A 19,696-nucleotide genomic window follows, 5' to 3' on the forward strand; every position below is an offset into this window, starting at 1 on the left:
ATCAGTTTTATCAGTAGTGATGGATAGGAGAGCATGTGCTCCTGGTTCTCAGTGGGATTCTCTGCTCAAGTATTGCATCCCCCACAAATCCCAGGGACTGACGCCATCAGGTGAGTGACACTCTTGAGCAGATCAGTGCAAGATGGTGTGTTTTTATGTTGAGTTGGATGCTTTCGTTGCTTTAGCAGTTCCTCTGCCGGTCCTGAAGCCGGTGCTGAGCACCAGAGGTCTGGATGAGTCCTGGTCCATCAGCCCCAGCGTGTGGATCTGTGTCGGGCTGGTCACAAGCGGGTCAGTTCTGGTGCTGCTGCTCTGGTTCATCATCTACAGACGCCACAGCAGGACCTCACAGAGCACAGGTAAGGTCCAAGACTATATAACTCCCTTTCATTATGAATCCTTTTCAGAGCGCTATTTACTACAGCCAATCAGAATCCATTTGACTTTAAAGAGCTTCATATCAGAAATTTCCTGCTTACCACGTCTGAAGTCGTAATTAGAATTAATGTGTCGCGTTCAAATGCTTGTTAGAAGAAAGAATATCAATAATGTAGGTTCATTCTTGCCTATTTCTTGGGGAAATCTTAATAAAGCCTAAATATATTGAAGATATTTAGTTAGTCAATATCTAGATAGCTTGCAGACAATTTCAGCTGTGTAAAATAAGTAGCCTACTGTATATAATACATGGTTATTTATATAGCCTACCTAAATATATGGCACTAACTACAAGATAAAAAAGTGAAATTGTTGTAGGAAAACTAATAACAGACTTGAGAGGCTGTTCATGTCTATTACCCTTACGAAAATAAAGAAGTATTTGAAACTGTGTTCATAAATGATAATCAATATGCCAAAAAAAACATGGTTACTACACTTTTACTACCATGGTTAATTTTCATAAGGGCAGAAAACTCGTATTTATGATAATTCCGATAGCAGGTCGACAGACAGCGTTAAGAATAAACATACCGTTATTGTGCGCTAAAGTGTATGCTAATATAATTAAAAGAATTTAAAGCACACCAGTGAACCTGATTTTGTAGGACAGCGGAACGAAAACAAAGTCTAATCGCAAAAAATTGCATATTTTAAAGTGACACGCCATTGTGCTAGACATGAGTACAACAGTCAAGACGTTTGTCTAGCACACGTTTATGTGGAGAAAAACTTCAAAGGAAGAGCAGCGCGGTGGAATGCAAAACGCGTTTTGTTCAGTAGCCTAAATGAGTTTCTAACCAACGAAACCTCACACACATACTTTAGTGCGTGTCTGTTCCCCGTTGGGGTCAGGAGGGTGGTGAGGGGTCTTCAGGGACGGTACCGCGTATACACACACACACACATGCATCCGTTACCTCAGGATGCAGAACGCCAGCGGAAAACCCAACAACACTCCTGTTTGCTAAATTTAACCCCTGCGGTTTCAGACTTAAGCAGGAGGTCAATAAGTTGAGCGTTTATTACTGTTCATCACCCGTCTGTGTGATTGTGATTCACTGGTGTTATTCTGTAGTCAAATATTTCTGAGTAACAAACGTAGGCTGTAACTGAATTTTGCCTTGCTTTCCCTGATGCTGGTCGCTCGATCATTCATCATGAACCGACCTGAAAACACCCCACTGAAATCATAGATCACACCGAATATTATTTTACTTTCTACCATGCTGGGATTCCATTCTTGTTCCATTGTAATGAGTGCCACATAAGACCAATGTGTCAATCTTAAAAGAAGTTTAAGGACGTTCACATGGAAATGAATGACACAGGCCTGGTTTCACAGACACGGCTTAGCCTAAGCCAGGATTAGGCCATAGTTCAATTAGGACATTTAAGTCATTTTTATAAACATGCCTTAGAAAAAACATTACTGGGGTGCATCTTGAGACAAAACAAAGGCACTGATATATTTTTAGATCATCAGTGCAAGTTTATTTTGTGGGGAAGTCGTGGCCTAATGGTTAAAGAGTCGGACTTCTAATCCGAAGGTTGCGGGTTCGAGTCTCTGGCCGGCAGGAATTGTAGGTGGGGGGAGTGAATGTCCAGCGCTCTCTTCACCCTCAATACCACGACTGAGGTGCCCTTGAGCAAGGCACCAAACCCCCAACTGCTCCCCGGGCGCCGCAGCATAAATGGCTGCCCACTGCTCCGGGTGTGTGTTCACGGTGTGTGTGTGTTCACTGCTGTGTGTGTGTGTTCACTGCTGTGTGTGTGTGTTCACGGTGTGTGTGTGTTCACTGCTGTGTGTGTGCACGTTGGATGGGTTAAATGCAGAGCACGAATTCCGAGTATGGGTCACCATACTTGGCTGAATGTCACTTCACTTTTTCACTTATTTCAGTTGAAACAGCTCAGACTTACATTTTAGTCTAGGACTAGGCTTAAACCTGCGCCGCTCTTACGTGAGACTCTACAAAAGGTGTGAGACACGAGCGCAACGGCCAAAAACTTGCCTCTAGTGCATGTTTACATGGAAAACAATAGAAAATCAGCAGAGTGGAATCCAAAAGATTGTTCTGTGTGAATGCCCAGTTAAAAAAAAAAAAAAAAACACCTCGAAACCGTTTTTTTTTGTTGTTGTTTTTTCCATTCCCTTGTTAAACAGTCCCTTTTAGACTTCTGTGTGATCTCACTGCACATTAACATCATTGAGATCAGGTGTGAAATCTGAATCATAATGGCACCATGATTCATAAGAAGCTAGTGTTTTACTCCTGTGAGGCAGAACCTCTCTGAGTATTTTTACAAACATTTATCCCACTCAGAACTTAAAGATGGCACTCTGAATCCTGTTTACAGTATGAAGTGAAGTGCCATCTTTCAGTGTTATCCATTAGCTTTGTAGCATTAGCTCAACTAGTCAGTAGTGACTACATTTACATGCAGATGAGTAATGCGATTATTTCTGATAATCAGAGTAAGGATTTAATTGCATTATGATGTTTACCTGTCAAGAGCAAAGCTCTTCACTCCCGTTTACATGCAATTTCCATTATTCGTATTATTGGCTAAACATTTAGGGTTTTTTTACCGCCATTATTCACATACCCCACTGCACAGCACAGATGATGGACTTAGAAAGAGTACGCGTGTTACTGGCCGCTGTTGGAATTCATTCACATCTAATGCAGAACACTTTTTTGTAGTTGTATTCTGAATTTGCTGGTTCTTGTGTATCCGGCCTCAAACATTTTTGTTGTGACGTGCCTAAAAATGTCCCCGTTTTGGTGTTTTCATTCATTAATGTACTGCATTATCGCGAAACGTCGACAACATGAACTTTGTTTTTCTCGGCTCCCCAGAAATGCGATGCTTTCTTACCCACCATCGTTTCCAATCTGCGTATTATTACAGGTGCATCTCACATCATGCAAGTACGTCACGAGCGCATGTGCACTTTGGTCAGAGCGGCAATACTGCGATTAAGGTGTTTACATGCCTGTATAATCCAATTAAAATCAGCGTACACCACCTATGTTCTGACGATTACACTTGTTGCGATTATGAGCTTAATCGCATTATTTAGATATAAGTATTGCATTTACATGATATTGCCAAAATCGCATTATAATCGCATTAAGAGGGTTGTCTATCTGCCCCGCAGGTGAAAAGGACTCTACGCCTCACACCCCGACAACCATAGAGCAGGAAGAGGAAGCCCTGTCACCATGTCCCCACGTCAATGGACAGACACAGGAAATGCCAATCAATGAGGGATCCTGTGGGCGGAGCTTGTGTAATGGATGGGCAGAGCACGGGCTGCCACTTCCTGCCACAGAATTGGGAGACTCCGCCCTTGTCACCGCCAAAACAGGACAACCTGTATAAGTCTGAAGAGTAATATGAACAGCAGAATTAATACAGAGGGTAAATAATCCAACATAGCAGTTGTACTCTTGATATGAATCCAGCTCGTATTCATATTCACTTCAATCTATAGACCTCATGAAATCAAAACTGCAGTTGTGTGGATCTCAGTTCATGATGCTGTCAGAGAACTTCACATGGAAGGAGATGCAAACCGATTCACCAGCAATAGCATCTGTCAGTCCTCAACAAAATCTTTTAAAGATGAATCATTTCTTTTGTATATTTTTGGAGAGCTCCAGCACACAGATAAGTCATATTTGTTCATTAATGTTTACTTGGCTTTGTAATGAACTGCTTATATTCCGCTCGCTTTCAATAAAAGTGTCTGCTAATGGCATAAAAACATTTGCAACAAATGCTTTTTTTTTTTTTTTCTCTGTTTGTTCATTAATAAGCCAGTCTGGTTAATAAACCATCTAAATAAAATACAGTTTGTTCTTTTATTGACTATGTGAGTAAGAAGCAGTTGTTTATGAAGTCATATTGTACATTACATACATCATATTACAATAAACACACGTTCAGAATGAATAAATGATAGAATAAACAACCAAACCTAAGGAGTTTTTAGGAATACAGTCCAATACATACAGGTGTGAGTGTGTGTTTTCTACAGGCATGTTGTGGGGTCGGTCAGGTGCAGGTATTCTGGCTGCCCATCGCTGCTGTGTCTCGGTGCTCGCCGCTGGCGTGTGGAGAGAGTTTTGCGCCGCTCGTTCCCACGTTTGTCCAGCGTGGAGACGATCCTCTCAGCCAGATCCTGCTGCAGACGCTGGAAATTCTCTCTAAAGAGCAAAAGACACACAGAGAGATTCAATGTGCCTGTATTACTGATCTTACACATATGGAAGCATGTTTCCACCAAGGAAAATTGAAAAAATAAATAAAAAAGTAAGTGTTTATTTTTATCTCACAATGATGACTTTTTCATCAGAATTCTCAGTTTGTCTTGCAATTCTGCTTTTTTCTTGACACACAAAAAAAAAAAAAGTAATTGTGATTTTTATCTCAATTCTTAAATTTTTCTTGCAATTGTGAATTCATATCTCGTAATTGTAATATTTTTGTTTCTCGGAATTCTGAGTTTGTATCTTACAATTATAATTGTTTTCTTTGAGCTCCAAGAGTTTGCACCTCTCAATTAAGCTTTTTTTTCTTAAGAATTGTGAGTTTACACTATGCAATTCCATTTTTTCATGAATAAAAAGAAACTTTTTATCTCACATTTCTGACTTTTTTGTTGCAATTGCGAGTATATTTCATCATTCTGGCTTTTTGTTATAAACTTCTGACTTTGAGTTTACATCTCACAATTTTTTTGGTTGTTTGTTTGTTTTCTGCTGCAGAATAAAACAAGTTTAAAGCTAAATTGTGACTTTTTATCTCACAGTCCGACATTTTTTGTTGTTGTTGTTGTTATTTTTGCAAATATGAGTTTATATCACATTTGCAAGTAAACAGCTCCCAATTCTTTCTTTTTTTTTTTTTTTCAGAATTCTTACAGAAAAGTTGCAAAATTCCTACAAAACAAGCTTCCATATAAATAAGTTTAATACAGTATTTTGAATTTACAAAACTACAATATATTTTGTGAAAGGCATTAAATAAAGAGTAGAAAAAATATACACTCTCTGTTCTTTTTTTTGGCTTCTTTTTATTGGTGGAGCAAAAGAAGATATGAACGTGCTACGTTGTTTAAAATCAATGATGGCCGTGTGTTGTGCTGATAATAACTCCAGCATGTGTAAATGTTTTACTGGTGTATTCTGAGAGTATTTTATGATCACAGGACATGAGAGCTGGAGGTCTTACGCTGTTGGTGGTGTCGGCAGGTTGTATTTCTGCCCGGTAACTCCAGTCAACCAGTAAGTCATCTCCTTCCCTTTACCCTGAAATGCAAAGCTATGAGTTTCTACTTTTATTTTTAACTCCTCATTAACAGTTTGTGGTTGTCCACGAGGACTAAAATAAAAGCCTGTGATTGGCTGGAAGCTAAAATGAGACCCTGTGGTTGGTTGAAAGCTGAAATAAGAGCCTGTGATTGGATGGAAGCTGAAATGAGAGCCTGTGGTTGGTTGAAATCTGAAATGAGAGCCTGTGATTGGTTGAAAGCTGAAATAAGAGCCTGTGATTGGATGGAAGCAGAAATAAGAACCTGTGATCGGCTAGAAGCAGAAATAAGTTGCTGCGATTGGCTGAAAGCTGCAGTAAGTGACTGTGATTGGCTGGAAGCTAAAATAAGAGCCTGTGATTGGTTGAAAGCTGAAAAAAAGAGCCTGTAATTTGCAGAGAGCAGAAATAAGAACCTATTATTGGCTGAAATCTGCAGTAAGTGATTGTGATTGGCTGGAAGCTGAAATGAGAGCCTGTGATTGGCTGGCGACTTTCCGCTCACCTTCAGGTACGTTTCTCCTCTGTGTTCGCACTCAAACTGGCAGTCGGTTCGCTGCAGGATCTTAATGGTCGACTCGCTCACATGAATCCTCAGAGCTGGAAACACATCAGCTGTTTCACTCAAGAGTGTGTGTGTGTGTGTGTGTGTGGTGGTGGGTGGGGGGGGCTATGTATGTGAATTTGTGAGTTTGTGTCTTACGTAGGCCTGTAGACTCCATACGTGACGTTGTGTTTACCGTATCTCCAAACAGACAGTAACGTGGCATCTTATTACCCACCACACCAGCAGCACACGGACCTACACACACACACACACGTGACTAGTGAGAGTAAGTTAGTGACTACACAAATCACACATTATAATCTTGAATCTATTTAACCTTCATTTTTAACTATACATACAAAAAATATGATTTTCAAGTTGATGTTACTGTGAAGTTGGTAGGGAATCGCTATGTAGTTGCTGGGCAGTTGTTACGGCATCACTATGTAGTTGCTGGGGTATCACTATGTGATTGCTGGGCAGTTGTTTGGGCACTGCTATGTGGTTTCTGGGTAGTTGCTGGGGTATCACTATGTGATTGCTGGGCAGTTGCTGGGGCATTCCTTTGTGATTGCTGGGCAGTTGCTGGGGCATTCCTTTGTGATTGCTGGGCAGTTGCTGGGGCATTCCTATGTGGTTTCTGGGCAGTTGCTGGGGCATTCCTATGTGGTTTCTGGGTAGTTGCTGGGACATTCCTTTGTGATTGCTGGGCAGTTGCTGGGGCATTGCTATGTGATTGCTGGGCAGTTGCTGGCGCATTAGTATGTGGTTGCTGGGCAGTTGCTGGGGCATTGCTTTGTGATTGCTGGGCAGTTGCTGGGGCATTCCTTTGTGATTGCTAGGCAGTTGTTTGTGCACTGCTATGTGGTTTCTGGGCAGTTGCTGGGGCATTCATTTGTGATTGCTGGGCAGTTGTTTGGGCACTGCTATGTGGTTTCTGGGCAGTTGCTGGGGCATTCCTTTGTGATTGCTGGGTAGTTGCTGGGGCATTGCTATGTGGTTTCTGGGCAGTTGCTGGGGCATTGCTATGTGGTTTCTGGGCAGTTGCTGGGGCATTGCTATGTGGTTTCTGGGTAGCTGCTGGGGCATTGCTATGTGATTGCTGGGCAGTTGCTGGGGCATTGCTATGTGGTTTCTGGGCAGTTGCTGGGGCATTCCTTTGTGATTGCTGGGGCATTGCTATGTGGTTTCTGGGCAGTTGCTGGGGCATTGCTATGTGATTGCTGGGCAGTTGCTGGGGCATTAGTATGTGGTTGCTGGGCAGTTGCTGGGGCATTGCTTTGTGATTGCTGGGAAGTTACTGAGGTATTTCTATGTGATTGCTGGGCAGTTGCTGAGGCGTTTGCTATGTAGTTGCTGGGCAGTTGCTGGGGTATTGCTATGTGATTGTTGGGCATTTGCCGGGGCATTGCTGTGTGATTACTGGGCAGTTACCAGAGTCTTCTGGGTGGCTAATTTGTTCAGAATTGCAGAAGCTTGAAAAGTCAGTATTTTACATGGATGCAGTTTCATAGTTACATGATTTTTGGCTGTTTTTAAGCATCTTGACCTGTAAGTGTCACTACCACAATCCTTAAGATGTTATGGAAATGATACATAGTAAGATGTATGTATAACCATCATCTCTTTATACATCTTCCCATTTGTCTGTACCTGAATGGATCCCGATACGGATCCACAGTGGGATTCCTGGCAGATGTCTAAGCTGGTATGTCCCCATGAACTGCAGGATGTCTAAAGCCATTAGACAAATGTCCACGGCATGTCTGTTCCCATTGTGTCTTGGCAGACCAGAAGCGACCATGTACGCGTCACCAATGGTCTCCACCTGAACACAGTGGCAAGTTCTGGCTATTTAACCATATTTGGCCTTATAAAATATCATTTTTTAAAAACATTAAAACAATGATTGTCTGCTAGATGTTATCTCTGAGCATCTGAACATATCTTTGTGTGTTTGTGCACCTTATAGACATCATGATGGTCGAGAATGCTGTCGAAGTTCTTGTAGATGTCGTTGAGCATGTCCACCACCTCCATGGGTGTGCTGTGATGGCAGAGGGTCGTGAAGCACACAATGTCGCTGAAGTAGATGGTGACCTCGTCGTACAGCTCAGGCTCAACACGGCCCGTCTCCTTCAGAGAGCGAACCACCGGCCTAAGAGAGAGACAGAACAGAATCTCTTATGGGGGTTTATCACATCAAATCAGGGTGACTTCTGCCGCTCACATAGAAACACATGACAAATGCTCAGCAGTTGCTATGTGGTTGCTAGACAGTTGATAGGGCATTGCTGTGTGGTTGCTAAGCAGTCTCTAGGGTGTCCTTGGTGGTAAGGCCATTGCTAGGGTATCACTATGTGGTTAGACAGTTTCTAGGGTTTCCTGGGTAGTTGTCAGGGTGTTGCTAGGAAGATACTATGGCAATGTGGTTGCCATGTTTCAAGGGCATTGCTATATGTTTGCTAGGCAATGGGTGGTTGCTAGGGTATTGCTAGGCAGTTTCTAGGGCATTGATGTGTGGTTGCTAGGCAGTTGTTGGTTCATTGCTATGTTGTTGCTAGAGTGCAATGGGTGGTTGCTAGACAATTTCACGGCATTACTATGCAGGTGCTGAGCAAGTTCTAGGGCATGGTTATGGGGTTGCTAAGAAGTTACTAAGATATCCTGGGAGGTTGCTCAGGTGTTGCTAAGCAATTACTAAAATGTCCTAGATGATTGCCATACTGTTGTTAGGCAGCTGCTAGTGTCTTCTGTGTAATTGCTAGTGTTGTTCAGCAGTTTCTAAGCTGTTCTCAGTGGATATTATCTGTATATGAAGTGTGTGTGTGTGTGTGTGTGTGTGTGTGCGCATTTTTGTGACAAATGAGGACATAAATTTGTAAAATGACACAGGTATGACATAGGTATTACAAGGTGAAGGTGACTTATAATTATAAGTGAACTTATAAGCATGTCCCCACTTTTCAAAACACTTATAAATCGTATAGAGTGAGGTTTTTTTTGGGAAAGTGGAAATGCACAGTCTCCTGTGAGGGCTAAGTTCAGGAGGTGTAGGGTACGTATAGGGCAATAGCACATGCAGTTTGTACAGTATAAAAACCATTACGCCTATGGGGTGTGTGTGTGTGTGTGTGTGTGTGTGTGTGTGTGATTCTGACCCCGGCAGCAGCATGAAGTTGAGCTGGTCGGCTCGGTCTCTCTCAGCCTTATACAGAGATGTCCTCTCCTCCACCAGGTGCTCCAGGTTCCTTGAGTACATCTGCAGCCGGCGGATCAGGTTGTCCATGTAGCTGGCATTGGCCTGGTTGTGAAGGTTACTGCAGAAACAAAAAGCAGCACATCAGCACATGTTCATAGCCACCAAATTCGATCAAACGCGAGCATGTGCAGCACGCACCTGAAGATCTTCCCCAGAGCGCCCTCGATCCGCTTGAAGTCCGGACGCTTCTCTGGATCTTCCTCCCAGCAGCTCTTGATCAGCACGAACAGCTACAAAATAAATGCTTAAATAAATAAAATAAAATAAAATACTTAAATTATATTATATTAACCATTATTTAACCAGGCAAGTTACTTAAGAATGAAGCGTTTAAAGCAGAGGTCTCGAACTCAATTCCTGGAGGGCTGCAGCTCTGCAGAGTTTAGCTCCAACTCAGTTTCTAGTAATCCTGAAGACCTTGATTAGCTGGATCAGGTGTGTTTGATTGTTGGAGCTAAACTGTGCAGAGCTGTGGCCCTCCAGGAATTGAGTTTAAGACCAGTGGTTTAAAGCGTTTTTCACATTTCAATAATATTTTTTAAATCTGCAGTTAAATTTGACAAAGCCTCATAAATGTTGATTTTATGCTCTCAAATAGTTTTTAAAATGTGTTCATTTCACATTTCAATAACATATTTTAAATCTGCAATTAATAGTTAAATAATCACATTTAATAACGTTTCAAATCAGCAATAAAAACTGAAATGAAATGCCTCATAAATGCTGTTTGTTGCACTCAAATAGGGTCAAATATAGATTAATTTCACATTTTAATAAACTATTTCAAATGAATAAAATCTGACGAGAATTATTTTATACATGATGTTTCTTATGCTTAATTCTAAAAAAGTGTTGATTTCAGGTTTGTTGAGCCAATGCTCATGTGCGCAGTTATAAGTCTCAGATCTCTTGCTATGGTAACCATAACTTTCATAGTAACACAAGTAAACCATTTTTTATAATATACAGTCTCTGGTATCGGTACCTCTGCTTCAGTCTCTCCAACGGACTCGAAACTCAGATCGGGTCGGAAGACATTCGGCCCCCGCGGATACTGAACGCAATACAATTTCTCTAGAGGAGAAAAGATGAACAACACACAGAAAGAGCAGGAAAAATAATTTATACAGTTGATTTATACAGTAAAATCAGACATGCTGTTCATATGTTCCTCTAACTCAAAACAGTAAAGGAAATTTAGGTTCCTTGGCAATGTATTGATTGCAAGATAAATGTGTAATGCTCAGATTCTATATGCTTAAAGTACTCTATCTTTGGGATACAGGTGTAGTGAATGGGGTAACACTTTATTTTAATGTGTCATAATACAGAGTAATTACCTAGTTAAGTACTTAGTAGTAGCCGTTGTACTTACATGAAGCAAAATGTACTTACCATGTAACTAAGTTATGGAACAGCCTGTAATTACAGTTTGTAATTATGTAGATGAAATAGGCAGCTACTGTTACACGTATGTTACAGACCGAGTCCGTTACACAGCTACTTGTACACTTAAGTACAATCTTGATACACTTTATTTTAAGTAGCTTATGCCTGTGTACTTACATTTATAATTACGTTGTATAAAGTCTGCAACACATATGTAACAATCTTTTGATTACATAAGTAGCTGTGTAACAGTAGCTGCCTATTACATCTACATAATTACAAACTGTAATTACAGGCCGTTCCATAACTTAGTTACATTTTATTTCATGTGTATACAATGGCTACTACTAAGTACTTAACTAGGTAATTACTCTGTATTATGGACACCTTTAAATAAATGGGTGTGTTAGTACCTGCAGTATCAGAGCAGCAGCAGGTGTGAAATGGGCTCCTCCTGAGGATGATCTCCTGCGAGATGATGGCAAAACTATAGACGTCGCCCTTCTGAGAAATACCCTGAACACGCAAGTGCTCCGGAGCAGTCCACAGGTCTGGCAGGACAGACAGAATTCATTCATTCATCTCTTGATATGTCGGCAACGACTTATAGAGACTCTGAACACAAAATTAAATCTGAACATCACAGCAGCTATATGTTAAAATGACTGTTAGTAGTATTTAAAGGAATAGTTCACCTAAAAATGAAAATTTGTTAAAAACTATTCCTTGTATTTGAGACATATTTTCTAACAATCTTCATTATTTCTGTAGTTGAACTGTGTCTCACGTGCACAAGGAAACAGGAAGTGACATCACTAACCTTTCCCGGGCGTGAGGATGGTGTTGCAGCCGAAGTCGGTGATCTTCACCACCATGCGATTGTCCACCACGCAGTTGGTGGATTTCAGCCGGCCGTGAACGCCAACGTTACTGGAGTGCAGGTACGACATGCCCTGGCCAAACAGACGTGGCGATAACATCATCAGAGGGCAAAGGTCAAGTGTGTCCAATCACAAATATAACGACTGTTTCCAAACATATGGAGGCCATTTGTGTCCTATACTTAATATTTTATTATTTTCTCATAAAACTTATGTGTTGCAAATTTAAACTACTTAACTCTTAAATTAACTTCTTAAAATTTGTATGTTTTTGTTGTTGTTTCACACGTTGTTTTTTATTTTATTAGTTTTAGTTATTTAAGTACTTCAATTTAAACTAAACGTAAATGAAACCAACTGAAATAAGAATAAGTATAAAGAAATATAACAAGAATAAAAAAATTGTAAAATAATATTTAATTTCAGGCAATGTTTAAGCATTAAAATGTCTGGAAACACACTGTCCTGTTTACTCCTGTCTGCACTGGTGTTTACATCAGATGTTATTCATGACTTTTATGTTTCCATTCACTGACTCATCTATAGTCATCATAAAACCATCAGCGAGTGTTAAACTGTTTTTATGGACGCAGCAGTAAAAGACAGCGTCTGCCACATATATGATGAAACACACACTCACCTTTGCGATGTCGTACATGACAGAGATCTTAAACTCCAGATCCATAAAACTCTCGTCAGGATACGAGATCTTATCGTTCAGCACATACTAAAGGAACAAACACACAAGAGACATGCACTGAATGATGGCTGAGATGCTTCAGTCTGTGATTTATGAGTGTGATGATTGTTTTACCCGCAGTGATCCTCTCTCGCAGAACTCAAACACCCCAAACACACCACAGTCAAACTTCGCCGTCCCGTAAAACTTCGTCAGATTATAATAATCTATACGCAACAACTGAGAGAAAAAGAAACGAGCTTTGTTACAGATTTTTAGGAGAGCAAAACACTATAATTGATTGAATCTCATAGAAACAAATTATTGAAGAGAAGTTTGCAATGAAAATGAAGCCTATTTTTCATGACACTTGTAATCTGTCATATTTTGTCAAGTTTTACTTTTGTAATTCTCATTATTCTGAATGGTGATTCTCATATTAATTATGTACTTAATTATTAATTATACACTTAATTGAATCGTGAACTAGCTGAAATACACATTAGTTAGTTTACATTACTGTCTACATAATTAGTTTTTATTTAAATCAACAAAAATGTGTATATATTACTGCTGTCAAACAATTCATCGCGATTAATCGCATACAAAATAACAGGGTTTTTTACATAATATATGTATGTGTACTGTGTATATTTATTCTGTATATATAAACATACACACATACTGCATATATTTTGAAAATTTGTACATGTATTTACGTGTATATATTCATATAAATTATATCATATATAAATATATTTAATATATAAATGTAACACCTTTTTCTTAAAAATATACATGAATGTGTGTGTATTTATATATACATAATAAATATACACAGCACACATACATATATTATGTAAACAAAAACTTTTATTTTGGATGCGATTAATCGCAATTAATCATTTGACAGCACTAATATATATATATATATATATATATATATATATATATATATATATATATATATATATATATATATATATATACAGGGCCACTGCTGGCCAAATGGGTGCCCTAAGCAGAATTGTATTGTTGTGCCCCCTCCCTCGAAAAACAAAAACAAAAAAAACACCCACTATAGGGGTCAAAATAGAACTTTAATAAAATATAAAATTAATTAAATTGTAATTAAACTGCATTATTTACAAATTACAGTTTTAGCTCTAGACCAGGGATCCTCAAATCTGGCCCACTCCTGCAGAGTTTAGCTCTGACCCTAATCAAACACACCTGAGCTGCTAATCAGAGTCTTCAAGATCATTAGAAAATCACATGTAAGTGAATTTGATCAGGGTTGGAGCTAAACTCTGCAGCAGATTGGCCCTCCAGGGAAAGATTTGAGGAACCCTGCACTAGACACATACTGTCACGAATCCGGTCTATGAACTTCTGTTCACTCACCACCAGAGGTCACCCGCTCACCACATGGACTCTTGCGCTACACTACTGTTGAACTTCACCTCGGACTACAGTTCCCATCATCCATTGCACTGATGACACACGCACAGCTGTATGCACTGATTACACAGCTGATTCCCATCAGACATGCTACTTAAACCATGGACTTCCTCTTCCTCTCTGCCGAGTATTGTTTAGCATTTATCACAGTCATAGCTGATAGCTACTTTACGGAACCACTCCTAGTTGTATAGTCTTAGTCCTGCCTAGCCTGTTATCTGTGTTTGGATTCTTGCTTTTGTATTTTTGGATTGCCCTGTCGTCGCGCCGTTTGGACTCTGTTTGCTCCTGTTCTCGGATTACCCATCCTGTTAAAGCCCTTTGGATACCTATGGCTATTATTTTATTATTACAGTTGTCTAATTGATTTTATTGTCTCAAGAAATCACAAAAAAGAAAATTGAGCAGTTTTACTACAATAAAACCATGGTTCATTTTTGTAAGGGTTGTGATGTCCACATGTTTTCAAGATAAAGGCAGTAGCATTTCTATTGCAAAAAGGTGGCCAAAAATTAAAGATTAAGTGGTATTTAAATTAGCCTAAATGTTTGGTCAATATTAAAGTCGTGGGAAGTCGTGAGCTTATGGTTAGAGAGTTGGACTCGTAATCCAAAAGGTTGCTGGTTCGAGTCCCCGGCCGGCAGGGATTGTAGGTGGGGGGAGTGAATGTCCAGCGCTCTCTCCACCCTCAATACCACGACTGAGGTGCCCTTGAGCAAGGCACCGAACCCCCAATTGCTCCCCGGGCGCTGCAGCATGGCTGCCCACTGCTCCGGGTGTGTGTTCACGGTGTGTGTGTGTTCACTGCTGTGTGTGTGCACAAATTCTGAGTATGGGTCGTATGTCACCTCACTAAAGTCACTAAAAAAAAGAAAGAAAAAGAAGAACTTGATTAAGTGTATTACCAGGCCTTTGGCTCCCTTTATAGGCATTTGTAACAATATGTAATGTAAATATCTAAATTGTTTATTTTGTATTATATTATGTATTTTAACAGTGTTTTTCAATGAAACCATATAATTATTATATAATACCTCATTGTTTTTATATAATGCATTTTAAGTCATTTTAAAGGCTGTTGTTGGCTTAGGTCTGTTTTTTATAACCACAAAAAATATTATCTTAATACTTCTTTGTAAACTATTATTTGAAGTAACAAAACCATGGTTAATTTGGGGTTACCATCCATGGGTACAAGAAGCACGATTTTTGGGGTCACACTTTATATTAGGTGGCCTTAACTACTATGTACTTACATCAAAAAATAAGTACAATGTACTTATTGTGGTCTATTGTATAGCAAAACACTTCTGCTGCTATTGAGGTGGGATACCGGTAAGGTTAGAGACACGTTTGGTGGTATGCGTAAGTTTAAGGGTGGGTCAACAGTGTAATTATAAATGTAATTACAGAAATTAATTACAGATGTAAATATAGGTATTTTAAAAAATATAAACTACAATGAAAAAACATGTATGTACACAATCATTGCATTGTACTAAATGATTAATTTAAAAGTACATAGTAGTTAAGGCCACCTTATATAAAGTGGGACCATTTTTGGTTTTATTTGTAGTAAAACCATAGTTTTCGTAAGGGAATATGGAAAGTCAGATTATATGTGTTTTTGGTGGTTAAATTATTACCGACATTAAAACATGTTATTAACGCCAACAGGCAAAAAGCTTTCACAGGATTATGAATATAAGCTACCTAAAAATGATGCCCGGGCTTCATCTTTTTTTCTTTTTCTTTTCTCGGCGCCGGATTGCTGATGTCTTTTCACGGGAATAGCTGTCCATCAATTATGATCATTTGCTTTCAGCCGCAAACATGAGGCGCAAGTGGTGGTTGGCGTGGATGTGGGAATGCTGCGAAGCCTACTGCCTTCACCGTAAAATGCATTTTTTATAATTATATATGTTAATGTTTAGATTTTTATTTATGTATGTGTAACGAGTCCCCGGGTCTCAAACCCTTTATCTCCTGCATGGGAGGCAGACGCGCTAACAAGGAGGCTAAATGACTGTAGGCTCTAGCATTAGTCGCTACTGCGTCTCTTGAGATCAGGAGGAGGAGTGAGGTTTTACCTGCACAGCACCTACTTGCTAGCCTCCATTACATATGTATATGTTAATTTTAATATAGTTTTTTTTTTCAACTGGGATGGTGCCCCCCCAGGAGTTGGTGCCCTACGCAAACTGCATACTCTGCGTATAGTGAGCGGCGGTATATATACTTTTTTTCTTTTGATTAAACTGAAGTATCAGAGTAAAAATTTGTGTTTTACAGAATTGAGCTCGATGCGTTGATCCTCAGAGAAGTTTCCATCGGTGTTTCTCAACTCCTTCAGAATGACGGGCTGCAGAAACACACACGCATAAACATCCATAATATACACACACACATGAGAGGACACACTAGGGGAGGGCGATCTTATATCGAGATCGATCTTGAAGACGTCTACGATCTACTTAGATCTATAGTGAACATAAATAATTGGGAATAAAATCGTCAGTAGATTAGATTAGTGCATTCAGTCTTAAAGAGACAGCAGCCAAATAAACCTACTGCTGTCATTAATGAGAAAATCACTTACTGCTTTTGACTGAATCACTTTATAACTGTAATAACAATCATATTTCGTACAGTAATGCAGTGTTTTAAAGTTTACTAACCATTTTGACAATTGATTGTTTAATGCAATACTTTGTTTTTTAAATTCTGTAAATAGATAAGTCATAGGCTTGGGAAGATAAGTCATATTTTAGGAAGATCACCCTTAAGGACAACACAAACCTTTTTGTCATATCGGCCCTTGTGTATCAGGAAGCTGTGGTTGCCCTTCTTCTCCTCATCGATCTACAACACAAACACACACAAACGTCACTCAGAGCCTGACAGATGACCTGCAGGCGTAACCACAGACAGATAGACAGACGGATGTTCGCTTTTACTGTCAGACTGATGTTGTTTCTCTCTTTGTCTTCCAGCAGCATGATGAGCGACGGGTTGATGTGAGACCATTTCTTCTGATTGAAACGCACCCTCCTGTTCTGCCTGAAAACACAAACAGGTGCATGTCTAAACACATGTGTTTAATTATGAAATTATTGCAAATTAAAAATGTTATATACAATCGTGGTCAGAATTATTGCCACCCTTGGTAAATATGATCAAAGAAGGCTCTGAAAATAAACCTGTATTATTAATACTTTTGATTTTTTTATTTAAAAAAAAAATAAAAATCACAAAAATCTAACCTTTCATGGAACTAAAACAATTTAAATTGGGGGAAAATCTCATTATGAAATAAATGTTTTTCTCAAATACACGTTGGACACAATTATTGGTACCCCTAGAAATTCTTATGAGTAAAATATATCTGATGTATATTCCCATTCATATTCACAATTTTGAGCACTCCAGGGGGATTATGAGCATAAAATTATCCAGCCATGGCTTTCTGTTTCACAGAAATATAAATAGGAGGAAAAACAAAGCCCAAAAACCCTTAATCATCCATCACAATGAGAAAAACCAAAGAACATATTTCTGATGTGCAGCAAAAGATAATTGAGCTTCACAAATTAGTGAAGTGGCTTTATAAAAAGAGCTAGAGCAGAGAAAATTCACATTTCCACCATCAGGGCAATAATTAATAATTTCCAATCAACAGAAAATGTTACGAAACTGCCTGGAAGAGGACGTGTGTCTATATCGTCCTAATGCACGGTGAGAAGGAGAGTTTGAGTGGCTAAAGACTCTCCAAGGACCACAGCTGGAGAACTACAGAAAATAGTTGAGTCTCGGGGTCAGAAAACCTTAAAAAAAAATAGCACCTACATCACCACATGTTGTTCGGGAGGGTTTCAAGAAAAATTATCCTAGCTCATCCAAAAACAAACTCCAGCATATTCAGTTATCAGACAAGACTGGAACTTCAAATGGGATTGGCTTCTATGGTCAGATGAAACTAAAAAATGAGCTTTTTAGCAGCAAACACTCAAGATGGGTTTGGTGAACACAGGGATAAAAAGTACCCCATGTATACAATGAAATATACTGCTGTATTTTTTGATGTTGTGGGCCTATATTTCTGCTGGAGGTCCTGGACATCTTGTTTAGACACATGGCATCATGGATTCTATCAAATACCAACAGATAAAAAATCAATAAGTGACTGACTCTGTTAGAAATATTATAATGGGCCATGTTTGGATCTTCCAACCGGACAAAATACAAACACAAACTTAAAAACAACACAAAAATGGGTCACTGAGCACAAAACCAAGCTTCTGCTGGCCATTCCAGTCCTCTGACCTGAACCCTGTAGAAAATGAGTGAGGTGAACTGAAGAGAAGAAGCTGTGAATCTGAAGGATCTGGAGTGATTCTGGATGAAGGAATGGTCTCTGATCTCTTGTCAGGTGTTCTCTAACCTCATCAGGCATTATAGGAGAACATTTAGAGCTGTTAAACTGGCAAATGGAGGTTTCAAAAAGTATTGAATAAAAGGGTGCAGTTAATTGTGGCCAATGTGCATTAGAGAAAAACATTTATTTCATAATGATATTTCCTCCCATTTAAAATTCTTATTATCCAATGAAAGGTTAGATTTTTGTGAATTTTTTTAATAATTCTGACCACGACTGTATGTATATGTATATATATGCATATATAAATATATATATATATATATATATATATATATATATATATATATATATATATATATATATATATATAATTATTTAATATTTAATAGTTATTCCTGCTAAGAACAGGAAATGGAAGCTACAATTCACACAGGCTCACCAAAATTAGACAATAGAGGATTGGAAAAGCGTTGCCTGGTCTGATGAGTCTCGATTTCTGCTGCGACATTCAGATGGTAGATGGTCAGAATTTGGCGTAAAGAACATGAAAGCATGGATCCATCCTGCCTCGTCTCAACGGTTCAGGCTGGTGGTGGTGGTGTAATGGTGTGGGTGATGTTTTCTTGGCACACCCCTTAGTACCAGTTGAGCATCGTTTAAACACCACAGCCTACCTGAGTATTGTTGCTGACCATGTCCATCCCTTTATGACTACAGTGTACCCATCTTCTGATGGCTACTTCCAGCAGGATAATGCACCATGCCACAAAGCTCAAATCATCTCAGACTGGTTTCATGAACATGACAATGAGTTCACTTTACTCAAATGGCCTCCACAGTCACCAGATCTCAATCCAATAGAGCATCTTTGGGATGTGGTGGAACGGGAGATTCGCATCATGGATGTGCAGCCGACAAATCTGCAGCAACTGCGTGATGCTATCATGTCAATATGGACCAAAATGGCATGTCTCCAATACCTTGTTGAATCTATGCCATGAAGAATTAAGGCAGTTCTGAAGGCAAAAGGGGGTCCAACCCGGTACTAGCAAGGTGTACCTAATAAAGTGGCCGGTGAGTGTATGTATATATATATATATATAGTATATAGTAAAGTAACTCAATTACTTTTAGAGTTATAACAAAAAATGTGAGTTACTTTTTTCAAAAACAAGTAACCTACGTTACTTTGATTTCCCATTTATTGACTGACCTTGTGTTGAGAGAAATCAGAAGTGAGTTGCAGAGGCAATTCCTTCAGCCTGACGCTTATTTATTTTAATTTTTACAGTTGCCAAAAATATAACCTTTGTGTTTTTATTATTAAAAACAAATAAAC

At 39.2% G+C, this 19,696-nt stretch overlaps 2 protein-coding genes across 3 annotated transcripts in view; one reads left to right on the top strand and one right to left on the bottom strand.

Annotated features, from left to right (window-relative positions):
- Window positions 1–5,485, top strand: LOC306864030 (uncharacterized protein). Of its 2 annotated transcripts, XM_079407707.1 has the most exons (4): window positions 1–110; window positions 186–359; window positions 3,605–3,867; window positions 3,941–5,485. In XM_079407707.1, exons 1-3 carry the CDS (start codon window positions 20–22, stop codon window positions 3,826–3,828), a joined length of 489 nt encoding a protein of 162 aa, XP_079263833.1. In that variant the 5' UTR covers window positions 1–19; the 3' UTR covers window positions 3,829–3,867; window positions 3,941–5,485. The 2 variants fall into 2 exon arrangements, with proteins under 2 accessions (XP_079263833.1, XP_079263832.1); XM_079407706.1 differs by having other exon boundaries at window positions 3,605–4,288.
- LOC306863276 (guanylyl cyclase C-like) overlaps window positions 4,276–19,696 on the bottom strand; it is a 24,051-nt gene continuing 8,630 nt past the window's right edge. The window contains exons 12-27 of the mRNA XM_079406524.1: window positions 16,937–17,039; window positions 16,779–16,841; window positions 16,270–16,341; window positions 12,654–12,758; window positions 12,480–12,566; window positions 11,779–11,911; window positions 11,372–11,509; window positions 10,555–10,643; window positions 9,708–9,799; window positions 9,469–9,627; window positions 8,273–8,465; window positions 7,961–8,135; window positions 6,464–6,562; window positions 6,266–6,360; window positions 5,683–5,759; window positions 4,276–4,655 (exon numbers count right to left, since the gene is read on the bottom strand). Coding sequence (XP_079262650.1) covers window positions 4,481–4,655; window positions 5,683–5,759; window positions 6,266–6,360; window positions 6,464–6,562; window positions 7,961–8,135; window positions 8,273–8,465; window positions 9,469–9,627; window positions 9,708–9,799; window positions 10,555–10,643; window positions 11,372–11,509; window positions 11,779–11,911; window positions 12,480–12,566; window positions 12,654–12,758; window positions 16,270–16,341; window positions 16,779–16,841; window positions 16,937–17,039 — 1,855 coding nt within the window. The 3' untranslated portion in view covers window positions 4,276–4,480. The remainder of the gene's footprint in view (window positions 4,656–5,682; window positions 5,760–6,265; window positions 6,361–6,463; window positions 6,563–7,960; window positions 8,136–8,272; window positions 8,466–9,468; window positions 9,628–9,707; window positions 9,800–10,554; window positions 10,644–11,371; window positions 11,510–11,778; window positions 11,912–12,479; window positions 12,567–12,653; window positions 12,759–16,269; window positions 16,342–16,778; window positions 16,842–16,936; window positions 17,040–19,696) is intronic.

This window comes from Barbus barbus (assembly GCF_936440315.1).
Source record: "Barbus barbus genome assembly, chromosome: 4".
Taxonomy (NCBI): domain Eukaryota; kingdom Metazoa; phylum Chordata; class Actinopteri; order Cypriniformes; family Cyprinidae; genus Barbus; species Barbus barbus.

Bases quoted from the DNA above. Each gene is read 5' to 3' on its own strand.
- LOC306864030 (XM_079407707.1), top strand. From the start codon at position 20: ATGGATAGGAGAGCATGTGCTCCTGGTTCTCAGTGGGATTCTCTGCTC. The intron at 111-185 runs GTGAGTGACACT...TCGTTGCTTTAG, and splicing joins CCAGGGACTGACGCCATCAG to CAGTTCCTCTGCCGGTCCTG. The intron at 360-3,604 runs GTAAGGTCCAAG...TCTGCCCCGCAG, and splicing joins CAGGACCTCACAGAGCACAG to GTGAAAAGGACTCTACGCCT.